Source organism: Oncorhynchus nerka, linkage group LG3 (assembly GCF_034236695.1).
Source record: "Oncorhynchus nerka isolate Pitt River linkage group LG3, Oner_Uvic_2.0, whole genome shotgun sequence".
NCBI classification, from domain to species: domain Eukaryota; kingdom Metazoa; phylum Chordata; class Actinopteri; order Salmoniformes; family Salmonidae; genus Oncorhynchus; species Oncorhynchus nerka.
This window is the reverse complement of record NC_088398.1, coordinates 71,996,324-72,022,416: the sequence shown is the minus strand read 5'-3', so window position 1 is coordinate 72,022,416 and position 26,093 is coordinate 71,996,324. Positions and strand designations below refer to the sequence as shown.

General features: G+C 43.0%; 1 protein-coding gene across 1 annotated transcript in view; it reads left to right on the top strand.

Moving 5' to 3' along the window:
• Positions 1-26,093, top strand: part of LOC115126122 (inositol polyphosphate-4-phosphatase type I A-like) — a 73,332-nt gene that overhangs the window by 9,261 nt on the left and 37,978 nt on the right. The window contains exons 2-4 of the mRNA XM_065015345.1: positions 373-503; positions 2,404-2,448; positions 23,632-23,750. Of these exons, the coding sequence (XP_064871417.1) occupies positions 373-503; positions 2,404-2,448; positions 23,632-23,750 (295 nt within the window). The remainder of the gene's footprint in view (positions 1-372; positions 504-2,403; positions 2,449-23,631; positions 23,751-26,093) is intronic.

Sequence of the window (26,093 nt, the reverse complement as noted above, 5' to 3'; positions counted from 1 at the left end):
TGTGTTGTGGTGACATTGTGCTACTCATGACACTGTTTAGCGACAGTTCATGTGCCTCACCTTGATTCAGCAGAGTGGGAAGGGTCATGTAGATAACAAATAATGATCAGGTGAAGTGTGTGTCCACCATCCACTCCAACCATTCTGTTTCTATGGTGACGGTGGCTAATACCTTTGTTGTCATTATCTCTCTTTTCCTCCAGCTCCATCGCTAAGAGACCAGAGATGAAGAGACCGTCACACAGGAAATGATCATTCCAACACACACACAGGGATCTGATCTGAAGAGAGTGTTTGTTTGAGGAGGCCGTGTGGTGTCTGTTCTTAACCCCCTCCACCCCTTACCCAGAATCCTCTTCTCCAACCCCTCAGACCCCTAACCCCTGACCCCCAAGCCATGATGTCGGGGAAGGGGAAGGTTAGCCCGCGTCACCGGCCATGGTCCGTATACCGGGCTAACACCTTTGACCACTCTGCTGAGATGATGGGGCTGACACTGGCAGGTAAGGGCCCATTTACTGTAGTTACTGTAGTTAGACTATTTCTTATTTCCCACTGAGATGATGGGGCTGACACTGGCAGGTAAGGGCCCATTTACTATAGTTACTGTAGTTACACTATTTCTTATTGCCCACTGAGATGATGGGGCTGACACCGGCAGGTAAGGGCCCGTTTACTATAGTTACTGTAGTTACACTATTTCTTATTGCCCACTGAGATGATGGGGCTGACACTGGCAGGTAAGGGCCCGTTTACTGTAGTTACTGTAGTTAGACTATTTCTTATTGCCCACTGAGATGATGGGGCTGACACCGGCAGGTAAGGGCCCATTTACTATAGTTACTGTAGTTACACTATTTCTTATTGCCCACTGAGATGATGGGGCTGACACTTAAGGGCCCATTTACTATAGTTACTGTAGTTAGACTATTTCTTATTGCCCACTGAGATGATGGGGCTGACACAGGTAAGGGCCCATTTACTATAGTTACTGTAGTTAGACTATTTCTTATTGCCCACTGAGATGATGGGGCTGACACTGGCAGGGTAAGGCCCCGTTTACTATAGTTACTGGTTAGGGACTATTTCCGTTTGCCCACTGAGATGATGGGGTTACTGTTTACTATAGTTACTTAGACTATTTCTTATTGCCCACTGAGATGATGGGGCTGACACTGGCAGGTAAGGGCCCGTTTACTATAGTTACTGTAGTTAGACTATTTCTTATTGCCCACTGAGATGATGGGGCTGACACTGGCAGGTAAGGGCCCATTTACTATAGTTACTGTAGTTAGACTATTTCTTATTGCCCACTGAGATGATGGGGCTGAGGGCCCATTTACTATAGTTACTGTAGTTACACTATTTCTTATTGCCCACTGAGATGATGGGGCTGACACTGGCAGGTAAGGGCCCGTTTACTGTAGTTACTGTAGTTAGACTATTTCTTATTGCCCACTGAGATGATGGGGCTGACACTGGCAGGTAAGGGCCCATTTACTATAGTTACTGTAGTTAGACTATTTCTTATTGCCCACTGAGATGATGGGGCTGACACTGGCAGGTAAGGGCCCGTTTACTATAGTTACTGTAGTTAGACTATTTCTTATTGCCCACTGAGATGATGGGGCTGACACTGGCAGGTAGTAAGGCCCCGTTTACTATAGTTACTGGCAGGTAGTAAGTTTACTATGAGTTACTGTATGCCCACTGAGATGATGTTACTATAGTTACACTATTTCTTATTGCCCACTGAGATGATGGGGCTGACACTGGCAGGTAAGGGCCCGTTTACTATAGTTACTGTAGTTAGACTATTTCTTATTGCCCACTGAGATGATGGGGCTGACACTGGCAGGTAAGGGCCCATTTACTATAGTTACTGTAGTTACACTATTTCTTATTGCCCACTGAGATGATGGGGCTGACACTGGCAGGTAAGGGCCCATTTACTGTAGTTACTGTAGTTACACTATTTCTTATTGCCCACTGAGATGATGGGGCTGACACTGGCAGGTAAGGGCCCATTTACTGTAGTTACTGTAGTTAGACTATTTCTTATTGCCCACTGAGATGATGGGGCTGACACTGGCAGGTAAGGGCCCATTTACTATAGTTACTGTAGTTAGACTATTTCTTATTGCCCACTGAGATGATGGGGCTGACACCGGCAGGTAAGGGCCCGTTTACTATAGTTACTGTAGTTAGACTATTTCTTATTGCCCACTGAGATGATGGGGCTGACACCGGCAGGTAAGGGCCCATTTACTATAGTTACTGTAGTTAGACTATTTCTTATTGCCCACTGAGTTGATGCAGGCTGTCAAAATATGCATGTGCATAATCTTGCCTTGTTAGTCACTGTAGCTGTAGTAAAGAAACCGTTTCTCTGTGTTGTTGTAGGTAACAGTCTGGACCCAGATGAACCGGTGTTGGAGTTCAGCCTGGGTGAGTGTGGTGATGCTGAAGTCAACTTCTCACTGCTGTTCAATTGTCTTTGATATATACAGTGCATTCAGAACGTATTCAAACCCCTTGACTTTTTCCACATTTTGTTAGGTTACAGCCTTATTCTAAAATCTACACACAATAGCCCACAATGACAAAGTGAAAACAGGTTTTTAGAAATGTTAGCAAATTTATTAAACATTAAAAACAGAAATACCTTATTGACATAAGTATTCAGACCGTTTGCTATGAGACTCGAAATTGATCTCAGGTGCATCCTGTTTCCATTGATCATCCTTGAGATGTTTCAACAACTTGACTGGATCCATCATTCTTAAATGGAAGATGTTTGGAACCACCAAGACACTTCCTCGAGCTGGACGCCCGGCCAAACTGAGCAATCGGGGGAGAAGGGCATTGGTCAGGGAGGTGACCAAGAATCCGATGGTCACTCTGACAGAGCTCCAGAGATCCTCTGTGGAGATGGGAGAACCTTCCAGAAGGACAACCATTTCTCAAGCACTTCACCAATCAGGCCTTTATGGTAGAGTGGCCAGACGGAAGCCAGTCCTCAGTAAATGGCACATGACAGCACTCGTGGAGTTTGCCAAAAGGAACCTAAAGATTAGTCTGAAGGAAACCTGGCACCACATGAAGCATGGTGGTAGCAGCATCATGCTGGATCATGCAGGATGTTTTTCAGCGGTGGGGACTGGGGGACTAGTCAGGATCGAGGCAAAGATGAACAGAGCAAAGTGGTCCACACTGCTCTACACCACACTGACTTAACCATAACGCTCTACACCATGTTGACCTAACCATAACGTAACCATAACGCTCTACACCATGTTGACCTAACCATAACGTAACCATAACGCTCTACACCACACTGACTTAACCATAACGCTCTACACCATGTTGACCTAACCATAACGTAACCATAACGCTCTACACCATGTTGAACTAACCATAACACTCTACACCATGTTGACATAACCATAACGCTCTACACCATGTTGACCTAACCATAACGCTCTACACCATGTTGACCTAACCATAACGTAACCATAACGCTCTACACCATGTTGACCTAACCATAACGTAACCATAACGCTCTACACCATGTTGAACTAACCATAACGCTCTACACCACACTGACTTAACCATAACGCTCTACACCACACTGACTTAACCATAACGCTCTACACCATGTTGACCTAACCATAACGTAACCATAACGCTCTACACCATGTTGACCTAACCATAACGTAACCATAACGCTCTACACCATGTTGACCTAACCATAACGCTCTACACCATGTTGACCTAACCATAACGTAACCATAACGCTCTACACCACACTGACTTAACCATAACGCTCTACACCACACTGACTTAAACGCCTACACCATGTTGCTAACCTACACCATGTTGACCTAACCATAACGTAACCATAACGCTCTACACCATGTTGACTAACCATAACGCTCTACACCATGTTGACTTAACCATAACGCTCTACACCATGTTGACTAACCATAACGTAACCATAACGCTCTACACCATGTTGACCTAACCATAACGTAACCATAACGCTCTACACCATGTTGACCTAACCATAACACTCTACACCATGTTGAACTAACCATCTACACCATTGCTCTACACCATGTTGAACTAACCATAACGCTCTACACCACACTGACTTAACCATAACGCTCTACACCACACTGACTTAACCATAACGCTCTACACCATGTTGACCTAACCATAACGTAACCATAACGCTCTACACCATGTTGACCTAACCATAACGTAACCATAACGCTCTACACCATGTTGACCTAACCATAACGCTCTACACCATGTTGACCTAACCATAACGTAACCATAACGCTCTACACCACACTGACTTAACCATAACGCTCTACACCACACTGACTTAACCATAACGCTCTACACCATGTTGACCTAACCATAACGCTCTACACCATGTTGACCTAACCATAACGTAACCATAACGCTCTACACCATGTTGACCTAACCATAACGTAACCATAACGCTCTACACCACACTGACTTAACCATAACGCTCTACACCACACTGACCTAACCATAACGCTCTACACCATGTTGACCTAACCATAACGTAACCATAACGCTCTACACCATGTTGACCTAACCATAACACTCTACAACATGTTGACATAACCATAACGCTCTACACCACACTGACTTAACCATAACGCTCTACACCATGTTGACCTAACCATAACGCTCTACACCACACTGACTTAACCATAACGCTCTACACCATGTTGACATAACCATAACGCTCTACACCATGTTGACATAACCATAACGCTCTACACCATGTTGACCTAACCATAACGTAACCATAACGCTCTACACCACACTGACTTAACCATAACGCTCTACACCATGTTGACCTAACCATAACGTAACCATAACGCTCTACACCACACTGACTTAACCATAACGCTCTACACCATGTTGACCTCACCATAACGTAACCATAACGCTCTACACCATGTTGACCTAACCATAACGCTCTACACCATGTTGACCTAACCATAACATAACCATAACACTCTACACCACACTGACCTAACCATAACGCTCTACACCATGTTGACCTAACCATAACGCTCTACACCATGTTGACTTAACCATAACGCTCTACACCATGTTGACCTAACCATAACGCTCTACACCACACTGACTTAACCATAACGCTCTACACCATGTTGACCTAACCATAACGTAACCATAACGCTCTACACCATGTTGACCTAACCATAACGCTCTACACCACACTGACTTAACCATAACGCTCTACACCATGTTGACCTAACCATAACGTAACCATAACGCTCTACACCATGTTGACATAACCATAACGCTCTACACCATGTTGACCTAACCATAACGTAACCATAACACTCTACACCACACTGACTTAACCATAACACTCTACACCATGTTGACATAACCATAACGCTCTACACCACACTGACTTAACCATAACGCTCTACACCATGTTGACCTAACCATAACGCTCTACACCACACTGACTTAACCATAACATAACCATAACGCTCTACACCACACTGACTTAACCATAACGCTCTACACCATGTTGACCTAACCATAACGTAACCATAACGCTCTACACCACACTGACTTAACCATAACGCTCTACACCATGTTGACCTAACCATAACCTAACCATAACGCTCTACACCACACTGACTTAACCATAACGCTCTACACCATGTTGACCTAACCATAACGTAACCATAACGCTCTACACCACACTGACTTAACCATAACGCTCTACACCATGTTGACCTAACCATAACGTAACCATAACGCTCTACACCATGTTGAACTAACCATAACGTAACCATAACGCTCTACACCACACTGACTTAACCATAACGCTCTACACCATGTTGACCTAACCATAACGTAACCATAACGCTCTACACCATGTTGACATAACCATAACGCTCTACACCATGTTGACCTAAACATAACTCTCTACATCATGTTGACCTAACCATAACGTAACCATAACGCTCTACACCATAACTCTCTACATCATGTTGACCTAACCATAACGTAACCATATCGCTCTACACCATGTTGACCTAACCATAACGTAACCATAACGCTCTACACCATGTTGACCTAACCATAACACTCTACACCATGTTGACATAACCATAACGCTCTACACCACACTGACTTAACCATAACGCTCTACACCATGTTGACCTAACCATAACGTAACCATAACGCTCTACACCATGTTGACCTAACCATAACGTAACCATAACACTCTACACCACCTGACTTAACCATAACACTCTACACCATGTTGACATAACCATAACGCTCTACACCATGTTGACATAACCATAACGCTCTACACCATGTTGACCTAACCATAACGTAACCATAACGCTCTACACCATGTTGACCTAACCATAACGTAACCATAACGCTCTACACCATGTTGACCTAACCATAACGTAACCATAACGCTCTACACCACACTGACCTAACCATAACGCTCTACACCATGTTGACCTAACCATAACGCTCTACACCATGTTGACCTAACCATAACGCTCTACACCATGTTGACCTAACCATAACGCTCTACACCATGTTGACCTAACCATAACGTAACCATAACGCTCTACACCACACTGACTTAACCATAACGCTCTACACCATGTTGACATAACCATAACGCTGTACACCACACTGACTTAACCATAACGCTCTACACCATGTTGACCTAACCATAACGTAACCATAACGCTCTACACCATGTTGACCTAACCTAACCATAACGCTCTACACCATGTTGACCTAACCATAACGCAGTAACCATAACGCTCTACACCATGTTGACCTAACCATAACGCTCTACACCACACTGACTTAACCATAACGCTCTACACCATGTTGACCTAACCATAACGTAACCATAACGCTCTACACCATGTTGACCTAACCATAACGCTCTACACCACACTGACTTAACCATAACGCTCTACACCATGTTGACCTAACCATAACGTAACCATAACGCTCTACACCATGTTGACCTAACCATAACGTAACCATAACGCTCTACACCATGTTGAACTAACCATAACGCTCTACACCACACTGACTTAACCATAACGCTCTACACCATGTTGACCTAACCATAACGTAACCATAACGCTCTACACCATGTTGACCTAACCATAACGTAACCATAACGCTCTACACCACACTGACTTAACCATAACGCTCTACACCATGTTGACATAACCATAACGCTCTACACCACACTGACTTAACCATAACGCTCTACACCATGTTGACATAACCATAACGCTCTACACCACACTGACTTAACCATAACGCTCTACACCATGTTGACCTAACCATAACGTAACCATAACGCTCTACACCACACTGACTTAACCATAACGCTCTACACCATGTTGACCTAACCATAACGTAACCATAACGCTCTACACCACACTGACTTAACCATAACGCTCTACACCATGTTGACCTAACCATAACGTAACCATAACGCTCTACACCATGTTGACCTAACCATAACGTAACCATAACGCTCTACACCACACTGACTTAACCATAACGCTCTACACCACACTGACTTAACCATAACGCTCTACACCATGTTGACCTAACCATAACGTAACCATAACGCTCTACACCATGTTGAACTAACCATAACGCTCTACACCATGTTGACCTAACCATAACATAACCATAACGCTCTACACCATGTTGACCTAACCATAACGTAACCATAACGCTCTACACCATGTTGACCTAACCATAACGTAACCATAACGCTCTACACCATGTTGACCTAACCATAACGTAACCATAACGCTCTACACCACACTGACTTAACCATAACGCTCTACACCACACTGACCTAACCATAACGCTCTACACCATGTTGACCTAACCATAACGTAACCATAACGCTCTACACCATGTTGACCTAACCATAACACTCTACAACATGTTGACATAACCATAACGCTCTACACCACACTGACTTAACCATAACGCTCTACACCATGTTGACCTAACCATAACGCTCTACACCACACTGACTTAACCATAACGCTCTACACCATGTTGACATAACCATAACGCTCTACACCATGTTGACCTAACCATAACGTAACCATAACACTCTACACCACACTGACTTAACCATAACACTCTACACCATGTTGACATAACCATACCGCTCTACACCATGTTGACATAACCATAACGCTCTACACCATGTTGACCTAACCATAACGTAACCATAACGCTCTACACCACACTGACTTAACCATAACGCTCTACACCATGTTGACCTCACCATAACGTAACCATAACGCTCTACACCATGTTGACCTAACCATAACGTAACCATAACGCTCTACACCATGTTGACCTAACCATAACGCTCTACACCATGTTGACTTAACCATAACGCTCTACACCATGTTGACCTAACCATAACGCTCTACACCATGTTGACTTAACCATAACGCTCTACACCATGTTGACCTAACCATAACGTAACCATAACGCTCTACACCATGTTGACCTAACCATAACGCTCTACACCACACTGACTTAACCATAACGCTCTACACCATGTTGACCTAACCATAACGTAACCATAACGCTCTACACCATGTTGACATAACCATAACGCTCTACACCATGTTGACCTAACCATAACGTAACCATAACACTCTACACCACACTGACTTAACCATAACACTCTACACCATGTTGACATAACCATAACGCTCTACACCACACTGACTTAACCATAACGCTCTACACCATGTTGACCTAACCATAACGCTCTACACCACACTGACTTAACCATAACGCTCTACACCATGTTGACCATAACCATACACTGACTTAACCATAACGCTCTACACCATGTTGACCTAACCATAACGTAACCATAACGCTCTACACCACACTGACTTAACCATAACGCTCTACACCATGTTGACATAACCATAACGCTCTACACCACACTGACTTAACCATAACGCTCTACACCATGTTGACCTAACCATAACGTAACCATAACGCTCTACACCATGTTGACCTAACCATAACGTAACCATAACGCTCTACACCACACTGACTTAACCATAACGCTCTACACCACACTGACTTAACCATAACGCTCTACACCATGTTGACCTAACCATAACGCTCTACACCATGTTAACCATAACGCTCTACACCATGTTGACCTAACCATAACATAACCATAACGCTCTACACCATGTTGACCTAACCATAACGCTCTACACCACTGACTTTAACGCTCTACACCATGTTGACATAACCATAACGCTCTACACCATGTTGACCTAACCATAACGTAACCATAACACTCTACACCACACTGACTTAACCATAACACTCTACACCATGTTGACATAACCATACCGCTCTACACCATGTTGACATAACCATAACGCTCTACACCATGTTGACCTAACCATAACGTAACCATAACGCTCTACACCACACTGACTTAACCATAACGCTCTACACCATGTTGACCTCACCATAACGTAACCATAACGCTCTACACCATGTTGACCTAACCATAACGTAACCATAACGCTCTACACCATGTTGACCTAACCATAACATAACCATAACGCTCTACACCACACTGACCTAACCATAACGCTCTACACCATGTTGACCTAACCATAACGCTCTACACCATGTTGACTTAACCATAACGCTCTACACCACACTGACTTAACCATAACGCTCTACACCATGTTGACCTAACCATAACGTAACCATAACGCTCTACACCATGTTGACCTAACCATAACGTAACCATGTTGACATAACCATAACGCTCTACACCACACTGACTTAACCATAACGCTCTACACCATGTTGACCTAACCATAACGTAACCATAACGCTCTACACCACACTGACTTAACCATAACGCTCTACACCATGTTGACCTAACCATAACGTAACCATAACGCTCTACACCACACTGACTTAACCATAACGCTCTACACCATGTTGACCTAACCATAACGTAACCATAACGCTCTACACCACACTGACTTAACCATAACGCTCTACACCACACTGACTTAACCATAACGCTCTACACCATGTTGACCTAACCATAACGTAACCATAACGCTCTACACCATGTTGAACTAACCATAACGCTCTACACCATGTTGACCTAACCATAACGTAACCATAACGCTCTACACCATGTTGACCTAACCATAACGTAACCATAACGCTCTACACCATGTTGACCTAACCATAACGTAACCATAACGCTCTACACCACACTGACTTAACCTGATAACCGCTCTACACCATGTTGACCTAACCATAACGTAACCATAACGCTCTACACCATGTTGACCTAACATAACACTCTACAACATGTTGACATAACCATAACGCTCTACACCACACTGACTTAACCATAACGCTCTACACCATGTTGACCTAACCATAACGCTCTACACCACACTGACTTAACCATAACGCTCTACACCATGTTGACATAACCATAACGCTCTACACCATGTTGACCTAACCATAACGTAACCATAACACTCTACACCACACTGACTTAACCATAACACTCTACACCATGTTGACATAACCATACCGCTCTACACCATGTTGACATAACCATAACGCTCTACACCATGTTGACCTAACCATAACGTAACCATAACGCTCTACACCACACTGACTTAACCATAACGCTCTACACCATGTTGACCTCACCATAACGTAACCATAACGCTCTACACCATGTTGACCTAACCATAACGTAACCATAACGCTCTACACCATGTTGACCTAACCATAACATAACCATAACGCTCTACACCACACTGACCTAACCATAACGCTCTACACCATGTTGACCTAACCATAACGCTCTACACCATGTTGACTTAACCATAACGCTCTACACCATGTTGACCTAACCATAACGCTCTACACCACACTGACTTAACCATAACGCTCTACACCATGTTGACCTAACCATAACGTAACCATAACGCTCTACACCATGTTGACCTAACCATAACGCTCTACACCACACTGACTTAACCATAACGCTCTACACCATGTTGACCTAACCATAACCATAACGCTCTACACCATGTTGACATAACGCTCTAACCATGTTGATAACGCTCTACACCATGTTGACCTAACCATAACGTAACCATAACGCTCTACACCATGTTGACTTAACCATAACGCTCTACACCATGTTGACCTAACCATAACGTAACCATAACGCTCTACACCACACTGACTTAACCATAACGCTCTACACCATGTTGACCTAACCATAACGTAACCATAACGCTCTACACCATGTTGACCTAACCATAACCATAACGCTCTACACCCATAACCATAACTCTACACCACACTGACTTAACCATAACGCTCTACACCATGTTGACCTAACCATAACGTAACCATAACGCTCTACACCATGTTGAACTAACCATAACGCTCTACACCATGTTGACCTAACCATAACGTAACCATAACGCTCTACACCATGTTGACCTAACCATAACGTAACCATAACGCTCTACACCATGTTGACCTAACCATAACGTAACCATAACGCTCTACACCATGTTGACCTAACCATAACGTAACCATAACGCTCTACACCACACTGACTTAACCATAACGCTCTACACCACACTGACCTAACCATAACGCTCTACACCATGTTGACCTAACCATAACGTAACCATAACGCTCTACACCATGTTGACCATAACACCAACATGTTGACATAACCATAACGCTCTACACCATGTTGACTTAACCATAACGCTCTACACCATGTTGACCTAACCATAACCGCTCTACACCACACTGACTTAACCATAACGCTCTACACCATGTTGACATAACCATAACGCTCTACACCATGTTGTAACCATAACGCTCTACACCATGTTGACTTAACCATAACACTCTACACCATGTTGACATAACCATACCGCTCTACACCATGTTGACCATAACCATAACGCTCTACACCATGTTGACCTAACCATAACGTAACCATAACGCTCTACACCACACTGACTTAATGCTCTACACCATGTTGACTCACCATAACGTAACCATAACGCTCTACACCATGTTGACCTAACCATAACGTAACCATAACGCTCTACACCATGTTGACCTAACCATAACATAACCATAACGCTCTACACCACACTGACCTAACCATAACGCTCTACACCATGTTGACCTAACCATAATACACCGTGACTTAACCATAACGCTCTACACCATGTTGACCTAACCATAACGCTCTACACCACACGTAACCATAACGCTCTACACCATGTTGACCTAACCACGTAACCATAACGCTCTACACCATGTTGACCTAACCATAACACTGCTCTACACCATGTTGACTAACCATAACGCTCTACACCATGTTGACCTACACCACATGTTGACCTAACCATAACGCTCTACACCATGTTGACATAACCATAACGCTCTACACCATGTTGACTAACCATAACGCTCTACACCATGTTGACCTAACCATAACGCTCTACACCCACTGACTTAACCATAACGCTCTACACCATGTTGACCTAACCATAACGTAACCATAACGCTCTACACCACACTGACTTAACCATAACGCTCTACACCATGTTGACCTAACCATAACCATAAACCACTGACTTAACCATAACGCTCTACACCATGTTGACCTAACCATAACGTAACCATAACGCTCTACACCACACTGACTTAACCATAACGCTCTACACCATGTTGACCTAACCATAACGTAACCATAACGCTCTACACCATGTTGAACTAACATAACGTAACCATAACACTCTACACCATGTTGTTAACCATAACGCTCTACACCATGTTGACCTAACCATGCTAACCATAACGCTCTACACCATGTTGACCTAACCATAACGCTCTACACCACACTGACTTAACCATAACGCTCTACACCATGTTGACCTAACCATAACGTAACCATAACGCTCTACACCATGTTGACCTAACCATAACATAACCATAACGCTCTACACCATGTTGACCTAACCATAACGCTCTACACCATGTTGACATAACCATAACGCTCTACACCATGTTGACTAACCATAACTCACACCATGTTGACCTAACATAACGTAACCATAACGCTCTACACCATGTTGACCTAACCATAACGCTCTACACCATGTTGACATAACCATAACGCTCTACACCATGTTGACCTAACCATAACGTAACCATAACGCTCTGCCACCATGTTGACCTAACCATAACGCTCTACACCATGTTGACTTAACCATAACGCTCTCACCATGTTGACCTAACCATAACGTAACCATAACGCTCTACACCATGTTGACATAACCATAACGCTCTACACCATGTTGACCTAACCATAACGTAACCATAACACTCTACACCACCTGACTTAACCATAACACTCTACACCATGTTGACATAACCATAACGCTCTACACCATGTTGACTAACCATAACGCTCTACACCATGTTGACCAATAACCATAACGCTCTACACCATGTTGACCTAACCATAACGTAACCATAACGCTCTACACCATGTTGACTAACCATAACGTAACCATAACGACACCACACTGACCTAACCATAACGCTCTACACCATGTTGACCTAACCATAATGTTGAACCATAACGCTCTACACCATGTTGACCTAACCATAACGCTCTACAACCATGTTGACCTAACACCATAACGCTCTACACCATGTTGACTTAACCATAACGCTCTACACCATGTTGACATAACCATAACGCTCTACACCATGTTGACTTAACCATAACGCTCTACACCATCAGATAACGTAACCATAACGCTCTACACCATGTTGACCTAACCATAACTAACCATAACGCTCTACACCATGTTGACCTAACCATAACGTAACCATAACGCTCTACACCATGTTGACCTAACCATAACGCTCTACAGTTGACTTAACCATAACGCTCTACACCATGTTGACCATAACCATAACGCTCTACACCATAACTAACCATAACGTAACCATAACACTCTACACCACACTGACTTAACCATAACGCTCTACACCATGTTGACCTAACCATAACGTAACCATAACGCTCTACACCATGTTGACCTAACCATAACGTAACCATAACGCTCTACACCATGTTGACCTAACCATAACGCTCTACACCATGTTGACTTAACCATAACGCTCTACACCATGTTGAAACCATTTAACCATAACGCTCTACACCATGTTGACCTAACCATAACATAACCATCTACACCATGTTGACTTAACCATAACGCTCTACACCATGTTGACATAACCAGGGTCTACACCATGTTGACTTAACCATAACGCTCTACACCACAAACCATATTTCTACACCATGTTTAACATAACCATAACGCTCTACACCACATGACTTAACCATAACGCTCTACACCATGTTGACCTAACCATAACGTAACCATAACGCTCTACACCACACTGACTTAACCATAACGCTCTACACCATGTTGACCTAACCATAACGTAACCATAACGCTCTACACCATGTTGACTAACCATAACGTAACCATAACGCTCTACACCATGTTGACCTAACCATAACGTAACCATAACGCTCTACACCACACTGACTTAACCATAACGCTCTACACCATGTTGACCTAACCATAACGTAACCATAACGCTCTACACCATGTTGAACTAACCATTAACCATAACGCTTACACCATGTTGACACTGATAACCATGCTCTACACCATGTTGACCTAACCATAAACACCATGTTGACCTAACCATAACGAACCATAACGTCACCATGTTGACTAACCATAACGCTCTACACCACACTGACTTAACCATAACGACACCATGTTGACCTAACCATAACGTAACCATAACGCTCTACACCACACTGACTTAACCATTCTACACCATGTTGAACCAGTAACCATAACGCTCTACACCATTAATTAACTTCTACACCATGTTGACCTAACCATAAGTAACATAACACCATGTTACACCATACTGACTTAACCATAACGCTCTACACCATGTTGACCTAACCATAACTACACCATGTTGACTTAAGTTGTAACGCTCTACACCATTTAACCATAACGCTCTACACCATGTTGACCTAACCTAACCATAACATTACACCACACTGACTTAACCATAATCTCTACACCATGTTGACCTAACCATTGTACACCAACCATAACGCTCTACACCATGTTGACCTAACCATAACGTAACCATAACGTCTACACCACCATGTTGACCTAACCAACGTAACCATCCTACACCATGTTGACCTGACTTAATAACCATAACGCCTACACCATGTTGACCATAACATAACGCTCTACACCATGTTGACTTAACCATAACGTAACCATAACGCTCTACACCATGTTGACCTAACCATAGCCAATCATAACGCTTACACCCACTGACATCATAACGCTCTACACCATGTTGACCTAACCATAACGTAACCATAACGCTCTACACCATGTTGACCTAACCATAACGTAACCATAACGCTCTACACCATGTTGACCTAACCATAACGTAACCATAACTCTACACCATGTTGACCTAACCATAACGCTCACACCATGTTGACCTAACCATAACGTAACCATAACGCTCTACACATGTTGACCTAACCATAATACACCATGTTGACCTAACCATAACGCTCTACACCACACTGACTTAACCATAACGCTCTACACCATGTTGACCTAACCATAACCAAATAACCATAACTCTACACCATGTTGCTAACCATACACCATAACGCTCTGACCTAACCATAACGCTCTACACCATGTTGACCTAACCATAACCATAACGCTCTACACCATGTTGACGTAACCATAACGCTCTACACCATGTTGACCTAACCATAACATAACCATAACGCTCTACACCATGTTGACTACCATAACGCTCTACACCATGTTGACCTAACCATAACCATAACCACACCATGTTGACCTAACCATAACTAACCATAACGCACCACCATGTTGACCTAACCATAACACTCTACACCATGTTGACATAACTCTTACACCATGTTGTTGACCATAACGCTCTACACCATGTTGACCTAACCATAACGTAACCATAACGCTCTACACCATGTTGACCGTAACCATGACCTACACCATGTTGACATAACCATAACGCTCTACACCATGTTGACCTACCACCATAACCATAACACTCTACACCATGTTGACATAACCATAACGCTCTACACCATGTTGACATAACCATAACGCTCTAACCATGTTGACCTAACCTAACGTAACCATAACGCTCTACACCATGTTGACCTAACCATAACATACACCACACTGACTTAACCATAACCACACCATGTTGACCTAACCATAACATAACCTCTACACCACACGCTCTACACCACGTTGACCTAACCATAATGTAACCATAACGCTCTACACCATGTTGACCTAACCATAACGTAACCATAACGCTCTACACCATGTTGACCTAACCATAACATAACCATAACGCTCTACACCACACTGACCTAACCATAACGCTCTACACCATGTTGACCTAACCATAACGCTCTACACCATGTTGACCTAACCATAACGCTCTACACCATGTTGACCTAACCATAACGTAACCATAACGCTCCATACACTGACTTAACCATAACGCTCTTCACCATGTTGACCTAACCATAACGTAACCAACCACGCTCTACACCATGTTGACCTAACCACGTTGACCTAACCATAACGCTCTACACCATGTTGACCTAACCATAACGTACTCTCACACCATGTTGACCTAACCATAACGTAACCCATAACGCTCTACACCATGTTGACCTAACCATAACGTAACCATAACGCTCTACACCACACTGACTAACCATAACGCCTACACCATGTTGACCATAACGCTCTACACCACAACTTAACCTCTACACCATGTTGACCTAACCATAACGTAACCATAACGCTCTACACCACACTGACTTAACCATAACGCCTACACCATGTTGACCTAACCATAACGTAACCATAACGCTCTACACCATGTTGACGTTGACATAACGCTCTACACCATGTTGAACTAACCATAACGCTCTACACCACACTGACTTAACCATAACGCTCTACACCATGTTGACCTAACCATAACGTAACCATAACGCTCTACACCATGTTGACCTAACCATAACATAACCATAACGCTCTTCACCACTGTTGACTCTACACCATGTTGACCTAACCATAACCTAACCATAACGCTCTACACCACTGACTTAACCATAACGCTCTACACCATGTTGACCTAACCATAACCATAACTACACCACACTGACTTAACCATAACGCTCTACACCATGTTGACCTAACCATAACGTAACCATAACGCTCACACCACACTGACTTAACCATTCTACACCATGTTGACCTAACCATAACGTAACCATAACGCTCTACACCATGTTGACCTAACCATAACGTAACCATAACGCTCTACACCATGTTGAACTAACCATAACACTCTACACCATGTTGACTAACCATAACGCTCTACACCATGTTGACCTAAACATAACTCTCTACACCATGTTGACCTAACCATAACGCTCTAACCACACTGACTTAACCTAACGCTTCACCATGTTGACCTAACCATAATGTAACCATAACGCTCTACACCATGTTGACCTAACCATAACGTAACCATAACGCCTACACCATGTTGACCTAACCATAACACTCTACACCATGTTCATAACCATAACGCTCTACACCATGTTGACCTAACCATAACGCTCTACACCATGTTGACCTAACCACGTAACCTAACGCTCTACACCATGTTGACCTAACCATAACGTAACCATAACGCTCTACACCATGTTGACCTAACCATAACGCTCTACACCATGTTGACCTAACCATAACGTAACCATAAACTCACACCACTGACTAACCATAACGCTCTACACCATGTTGACATAACCATAACGCTCTACACCATGTTGACATAACCATAACGCTCTACACCATGTTGACCTAACCATAATAACCATAACGCTCTACACCATGTTGACCTAACATAACGTAACCATAACGCTTACACCATGTTGACCTAACCATAACGTAACCATAACGCCTAACCACATGACGTAACCATAACGCTCTACACCATGTTGACCTAACCATAACGCTCTACACCATGTTGACCTAACCATAACGCTCTACACCATGTTGACCTAACCATAACGCTCTACACCATGTTGACCTAACCATAACGTAACCACGCTCTACACCAACTGACTTAACCATAACGCTCTACACCATGTTGACTAACCTTAACCATAACGCTCTACACCATGTTGACCTAACCATAACGCTCTACACCATGTTGACCTAACCATAACGTAACCATAACGCTCTACACCATGTTGACCTAACCATAACGTAACCATAACGCTCTACACCATGTTGACCTAACCATAACGTAACCATAACGCTCACCACGTTAACCATAACGCTCTACACCATGTTGACATAACCATAACGTAACCATAACGCTCTACACCATGTTGAACTAACCTAACCATAACGCTCTACACCACACTGACTTAACCATAACGCTCTACACCATGTTGACCTAACCATAACGTAACCATAACGCTCTACACCATGTTGACCTAACCATAACGTAACCATAACGCTCTACACCATGTTGAACTAACCATAACGCTCTACACCACACTGACTTAACCATAACGCTCTACACCATGTTGACCTAACCATAACGTAACCATAACGCTCTACACCATGTTGACCTAACCATAACGTAACCATAACGCTCTCACCATGTTGACCATAACCATAACGCTCTACACCATGTTGACCTAACCATAACGTAACCATAACGCTCTACACCACACTGACTTAACCATAATGCTCTACACCATGTTGACCTAACCATAACGTAACCATAACGCTCTACACCATGTTGAACTAATAACGTAACCATAACGCTCCACCACACTGACTTAACCATAACGCTCTACACCATGTTGACCTAACCATAACGTAACCATAACGCTCTACACCACTCTTCACCATGTTGACGCCTAACCATCTACACCATGTTGACCTAACCATAACGTAACCATCTTCTACACCATGTTGACCTAACCATAACATAACCATAACGCTCTACACCATGTTGACATAACCATAACGCTCATTCTACACCATGTTGACATAACCTAACGCTCTACACCATAACTTAACCATAACGCTCTACACCATGTTGACCTAACCATAACGTAACCATAACGCTCTACACCACACTGACACCACACCATGTTGACTAACCATAACGCTTACACCATGTTGACCTAACCATAACGTAACCATAACGCTCTACACCATGTTGACCTAACCATAACGTAACCATAACGCTCTACACCATGTTGACCTAACCATAACGTAACCATAACGCTCTTCACCATGTTGACCTAACCATAACGTAACTGACTGACTTAACCATAACGCTCTACACCATGTTGACCTAACCATAACGTAACCATAACGCTCTACACCATGTTGAACTAACCATAACGTAACCATAACGCTCTACACCACACTGACTTAACCATAACGCTCTACACCATGTTGACCTAACCATAACGTAACCATAACGCTCTACACCATGTTGACCTAACCATAACGTAACCATAACGCTCTACACCATGTTGAACTAACCATAACGCTCTACACCACACTGACTTAACCATAACGCTCTACACCATGTTGACCTAACCATAACGTAACCATAACGCTCTACACCACACTGACTTAAACATAACGCTCTACACCATGTTGACCTCACCATAACGTAACCATAACGCTCTACACCATGTTGACCTAACCATAACGTAACCATAACGCTCTACACCATGTTGACCTAACCATAACATAACCATAACGCTCTACACCACACTGACCTAACCATAACGCTCTACACCATGTTGACCTAACCATAACGCTCTACACCATGTTGACTTAACCATAACGCTCTACACCATGTTGACCTAACCATAACGCTCTACACCATGTTGACCTAACCATAACGTAACCATAACGCTCTACACCACACTGACTTAACCATAACGCTCTACACCATGTTGACATAACCATAACGCTGTACACCACACTGACTTAACCATAACGCTCTACACCATGTTGACCTAACCATAACGTAACCATAACGCTCTACACCATGTTGACCTAACCATAACGTAACCATAACGCTCTACACCATGTTGACCTAACCATAACGTAACCATAACGCTCTACACCATGTTGACCTAACCATAACGTAACCATAACGCTCTACACCACACTGACTTAACCATAACGCTCTACACCATGTTGACCTAACCATAACGTAACCATAACGCTCTACACCATGTTGAACTAACCATAACGTAACCATAACGCTCTACACCACACTGACTTAACCATAACGCTCTACACCATGTTGACCTAACCATAACGTAACCATAACGCTCTACACCATGTTGACCTAACCATAACGTAACCATAACGCTCTACACCACACTGACTTAACCATAACGCTCTACACCATGTTGACCTAACCATAACCTAACCATAACGCTCTACACCACACTGACTTAACCATAACGCTCTACACCATGTTGACCTAACCATAACGTAACCATAACGCTCTACACCACACTGACTTAACCATAACGCTCTACACCATGTTGACCTAACCATAACGTAACCATAACGCTCTACACCACACTGACTTAACCATAACGCTCTACACCATGTTGACCTAACCATAACGTAACCATAACGCTCTACACCATGTTGACCTAACCATAACGTAACCATAACGCTCTACACCATGTTGAACTAACCATAACACTCTACACCATGTTGACATAACCATAACGCTCTACACCATGTTGACCTAAACATAACTCTCTACATCATGTTGACCTAACCATAACGTAACCATAACGCTCTACCCCATGTTGACGTAACCATAACGCTCTACACCATGTTGACCTAACCATTACGTAACCATAACGCTCTAAACCATGTTGACCTAACCATAACGTAACCATAACGCTCTACACCATGTTGACCTAACCATAACACTCTACACCATGTTGAACTAACCAAACGCTCTACCCCATGTTGACGTAACCATAACGCTCTACACCATGTTGACCTAACCATAACGCTCTACACCATGTTGACCTAACCATAACGCTCTACACCATGTTGACCTAACCATAACGCTCTACACCATGTTGACCTAACCATAACGCTCTACCCCATGTTGACGTAACCATAACGCTCTACACCATGTTGACCTAACCATAACGTAACCATAACGCTCTACACCATGTTGAACTAACCATAACACTCTACACCATGTTGACATAACCATAACGCTCTACACCATGTTGACCTAAACATAACTCTCTACATCATGTTGACCTAACCATAACGTAACCATAACGCTCTACCCCATGTTGACATAACCATAACGCTCTACACCATGTTGACCTAAACATAACTCTCTACATCATGTTGACCTAACCATAACGTAACCATAACGCTCTACCCCATGTTGACCTAACCATAACGCTCTACACCATGTTGACCTAACCATAACGCTCTACCCCATGTTGACGTAACCATAACGCTCTACACCATGTTGACCTAACCATTACGTAACCATAACGCTCTACACCATGTTGACGTAACCATAACGCTCTACACCATGTTGACGTAACCATAACGCTCTACACCATGTTGACGTAACCATAACGCTCTACACCATGTTGACGTAACCATAACGCTCTACACCATGTTGACCTAACCATAACGTAACCATAACTCTCTACATCATGTTGACCTAACCATAACGTAACCATAACGCTCTACCCCATGTTGACGTAACCATAACGCTCTACACCATGTTGTTGTAACCATAACTCTCTACATCATGTTGACCTAACCATAACGTAACCATAACGCTCTACCCCATGTTGACGTAACCATAACGCTCTACACCATGTTGACCTAACCATTACGTAACCATAACGCTCTACACCATGTTGACCTAACCATAACGTAACCATAACGCTCTACCCCATGTTGACGTAACCATAACGCTCTACACCATGTTGACCTAACCATTACGTAACCATAACGCTCTACACCATGTTGACCTAACCATTACGTAACCATAACGCTCTACACCATGTTGAACTAACCATAACACTCTACACCATGTTGACATAACCATAACGCTCTACACCATGTTGACCTAACCATTACGTAACCATAACGCTCTACACCATGTTGACCTAACCATTACGTAACCATAACGCTCTATACCATGTTGACCTAACCATAACATAACCATATCTCTCTACACCATGTTGACCTAACCATAACGTAACCAACATGCTCTACACCACGATGACCTAAGGTTGCTGGATCGAATCCCCGAGCTGGACATGGTAAAAATGTGTCGTTCTGCCCCTGACCAAGGCAGTTAACCAGGCAGTCATTGTAAATAAGAATTTGTTCTTAACTGACATGCCTAGTTAAATAAAGGTTCAATTAAAAATAATATGAACACGCACTCAAGACCTCAGACTGGGGCGAAGGTTCACCTTCCAACAGAACAATGACCCTAACCATATAGCCAGAACATTGGAGGAGTGGCTTCGGGACAAGTCTCTGATTGAGTGGCCCAGTCAGAGCCCGGACTTGAATCAGATGAACATCTCTGGAGAGACCTGACCTGTGCAGTGACGCTCCCCATCCAACCTGACAGAGTTTGAGAGGATCTGCAGAGAAGAATTGGAGAAACTCCCCAAATACAGGTGTGCCAAGCTTGTAGTGTCATACCCAAGAAGACTTGATGCTGTAATTGCTGCCAACGGTGCTTCAAGAAAGTACTGAGTAAAGGGTCTGAAGACTTATGTAAATATTTCTGTTTTTTAAAATAACTACATTTGCAAACATTTCTAAAAACCTGTTTTTGCTTTGTCATTATGGGTTATTGTGTGTAGATTGATGAGGGGAAAAATCTACTTAACACATTTTTTAATAGCCTGTAACGTAATAAAATGTGGAAAAAGTCAAGGGGTCTGAAAACTTTAGAAATGCACGGTACACACCCATTGATTATTGAAGAGTGTAACTTATTAATGACTTCTGAGGTTAGTACAACTATTTTTCCTATCATAACACAAACTCTAAAGTTGTATTGCTCTGTCTATGAATTTAATAGTGGTTACAACTTACATTTCCCCAGCTCCATCTCTCAACATTGTGCCATCAATGTTCATTTCCTCTGTTGTATTCCCAGCCTGCAGTGAACTGGTCACACAAGCGTTTGAGCGTAAGCCAATCAGCTTTGTGGCGGTCAGCTGTACAACTCCTCCCCAGGCCTTCTGGACCAAACACGCTCAGACAGAGATCATAGAGGTAGGACCACACCACTTTGACCTCCCAAATGTAACTAACATTGACCTAACCATAACATAACCAACACACTCTTTACCACCTTGACCTAACCATAAAGTAACCACACTGCTTTATACCACGTTGACCTAACCATAACATAACCATAAATCTCTACACCACGATGACCTACACATAACATAACCATAAATCTCTACACATCGTTGACCTAACCATAACATAACCAACACTCTCTTCACCACGTTGACCTAACCATAACATAACCAACACGCTCTTCACCACGTTGACCTAGCCATAACATAACCAACACACTCTTCACCACGTTGACCTACCCATAACATAACCAACATGCTCTTCACCACGTTGAACTAACCATAACATAACCAACACACTCTTCACCACGTTGACCTAACCATAATGTATCCATCACACTCTTCACCACGTTGACCTACCCATAACATAACCAACACGCTCTTCACCACGTTGAACTAACCATAACATAACCAACACACTCTTCACCACGTTGACCTAACCATAATGTAACCAACACGCTCTTCACCACGTTGACCTACCCATAACATAACCAACACACTCTTCACCACGTTGACCTACCCATAACATAACCAACACGCTCTTCACCACGTTGACCTAACTATAATGTAACCACACTGCTTTACACCACGTTGACCTACCCATAACATAACCAACACGCTCTTCACCACGTTGACCTAACCATAACATAACCAACACACTCTTCACCACGTTGACCTAACCATAACATAACCAACACACTCTTCACCACGTTGACCTACCCATAACATAACCAACACGCTCTTCACCACGTTGACCTAACCATAATGTAACCAACACGCTCTTCACCACGTTGACCTAACCATAATGTAACCAACACGCTCTTCACCACGTTGACCTACCCATAACATAACCAACACGCTCTTCACCACGTTGACCTAACCATAACATAACCAACACGCTCTTCACCACGTTGACCTAACCATAACATAACCAACACGCTCTTCACCACGTTGACCTAACCATAACATAACCAACACACTCTTCACCACGTTGACCTACCCATAACATAACCAACACGCTCTTCACCACGTTGACCTAACCATAACATAACCAACACACTCTTCACCACGTTGACCTACCCATAACATAACCAACACGCTCTTCACCACGTTGACCTACCCATAACATAACCAACACGCTCTTCACCACGTTGACCTAACCATAACATAACCAACACGCTCTTCACCACGTTGACCTAAACATAACATAACCACGTTGACCTAACCATAATATCACCACGTTGACCTAACCATAACATCACCACGTTGACCTAACCATAATATCACCACGTTGACCTAACCATAACATCACCACGTTGACCTAACCATAACATCACCACGTTGACCTAACCATAACATCACCACGTTGACCTAACCATAACATCACCACGTTGACCTAACCATAACATAACCACGTTGACCTAACCATAACATAACCACGTTGACCTAACCATAACATCACCACGTTGACCTAACCATAACATCACCACATTGACCTAACCATAACATCACCACGTTGACCTAACCATAACATCACCACGTTGACCTAACCATAACATCACCACGTTGACCTAACCATAATGTAACCACACTGCTTTACACCACAATGAGCACTGCCAATTTTCACACATTGGCCATGAGACACGCATTTGACCCTCTTCTCATACGCCACACCTCATATCTCACGCATTGAAAAGTACTGCATTTATTTGTTTAATTACTCCATTGTATAGTCAGTGTGATAACTTTTCAACTGAGCTCCAAATCATTTAGAAATCAGAGCATCTGCGCCTGCAATTTAACATCACGAGCTGCACCTTTATCATTATCCTGTCACAGCACTGTGAACCGCGACACATTCTAGCATATGATTGGTCTAGTTAAGAAAAGGTTAGAGTGGATCTGAATGGAGAGAGAACGTCCTCCGCTGAGTTTATAAAACTGTAAAAAGAGCAGCACTGTAGACCTGTTTTATCTACAAAGTTGTCAACAAAAAGAGGTTGCTGTTACTCCCATCCTTATTGCAGAATGCTGCCTTTTCACAGCATGTACTAAAGTCCATTTAATGCACACTTGCATTAGTCCCCTCATTTGGTGATTGGTGTTTTGGCTGTGACAACGAAACGGTAGCAGACAGATCTACAGTTTGTTTTAACAGGGAAGTTTGGTAGGGTGAACTGATGTGTAACTATGAAAATAATTTTGTCAAACAGATTGTGAAACCAAAAGTGTAAGTTTAATTCTAGAGGTAGGA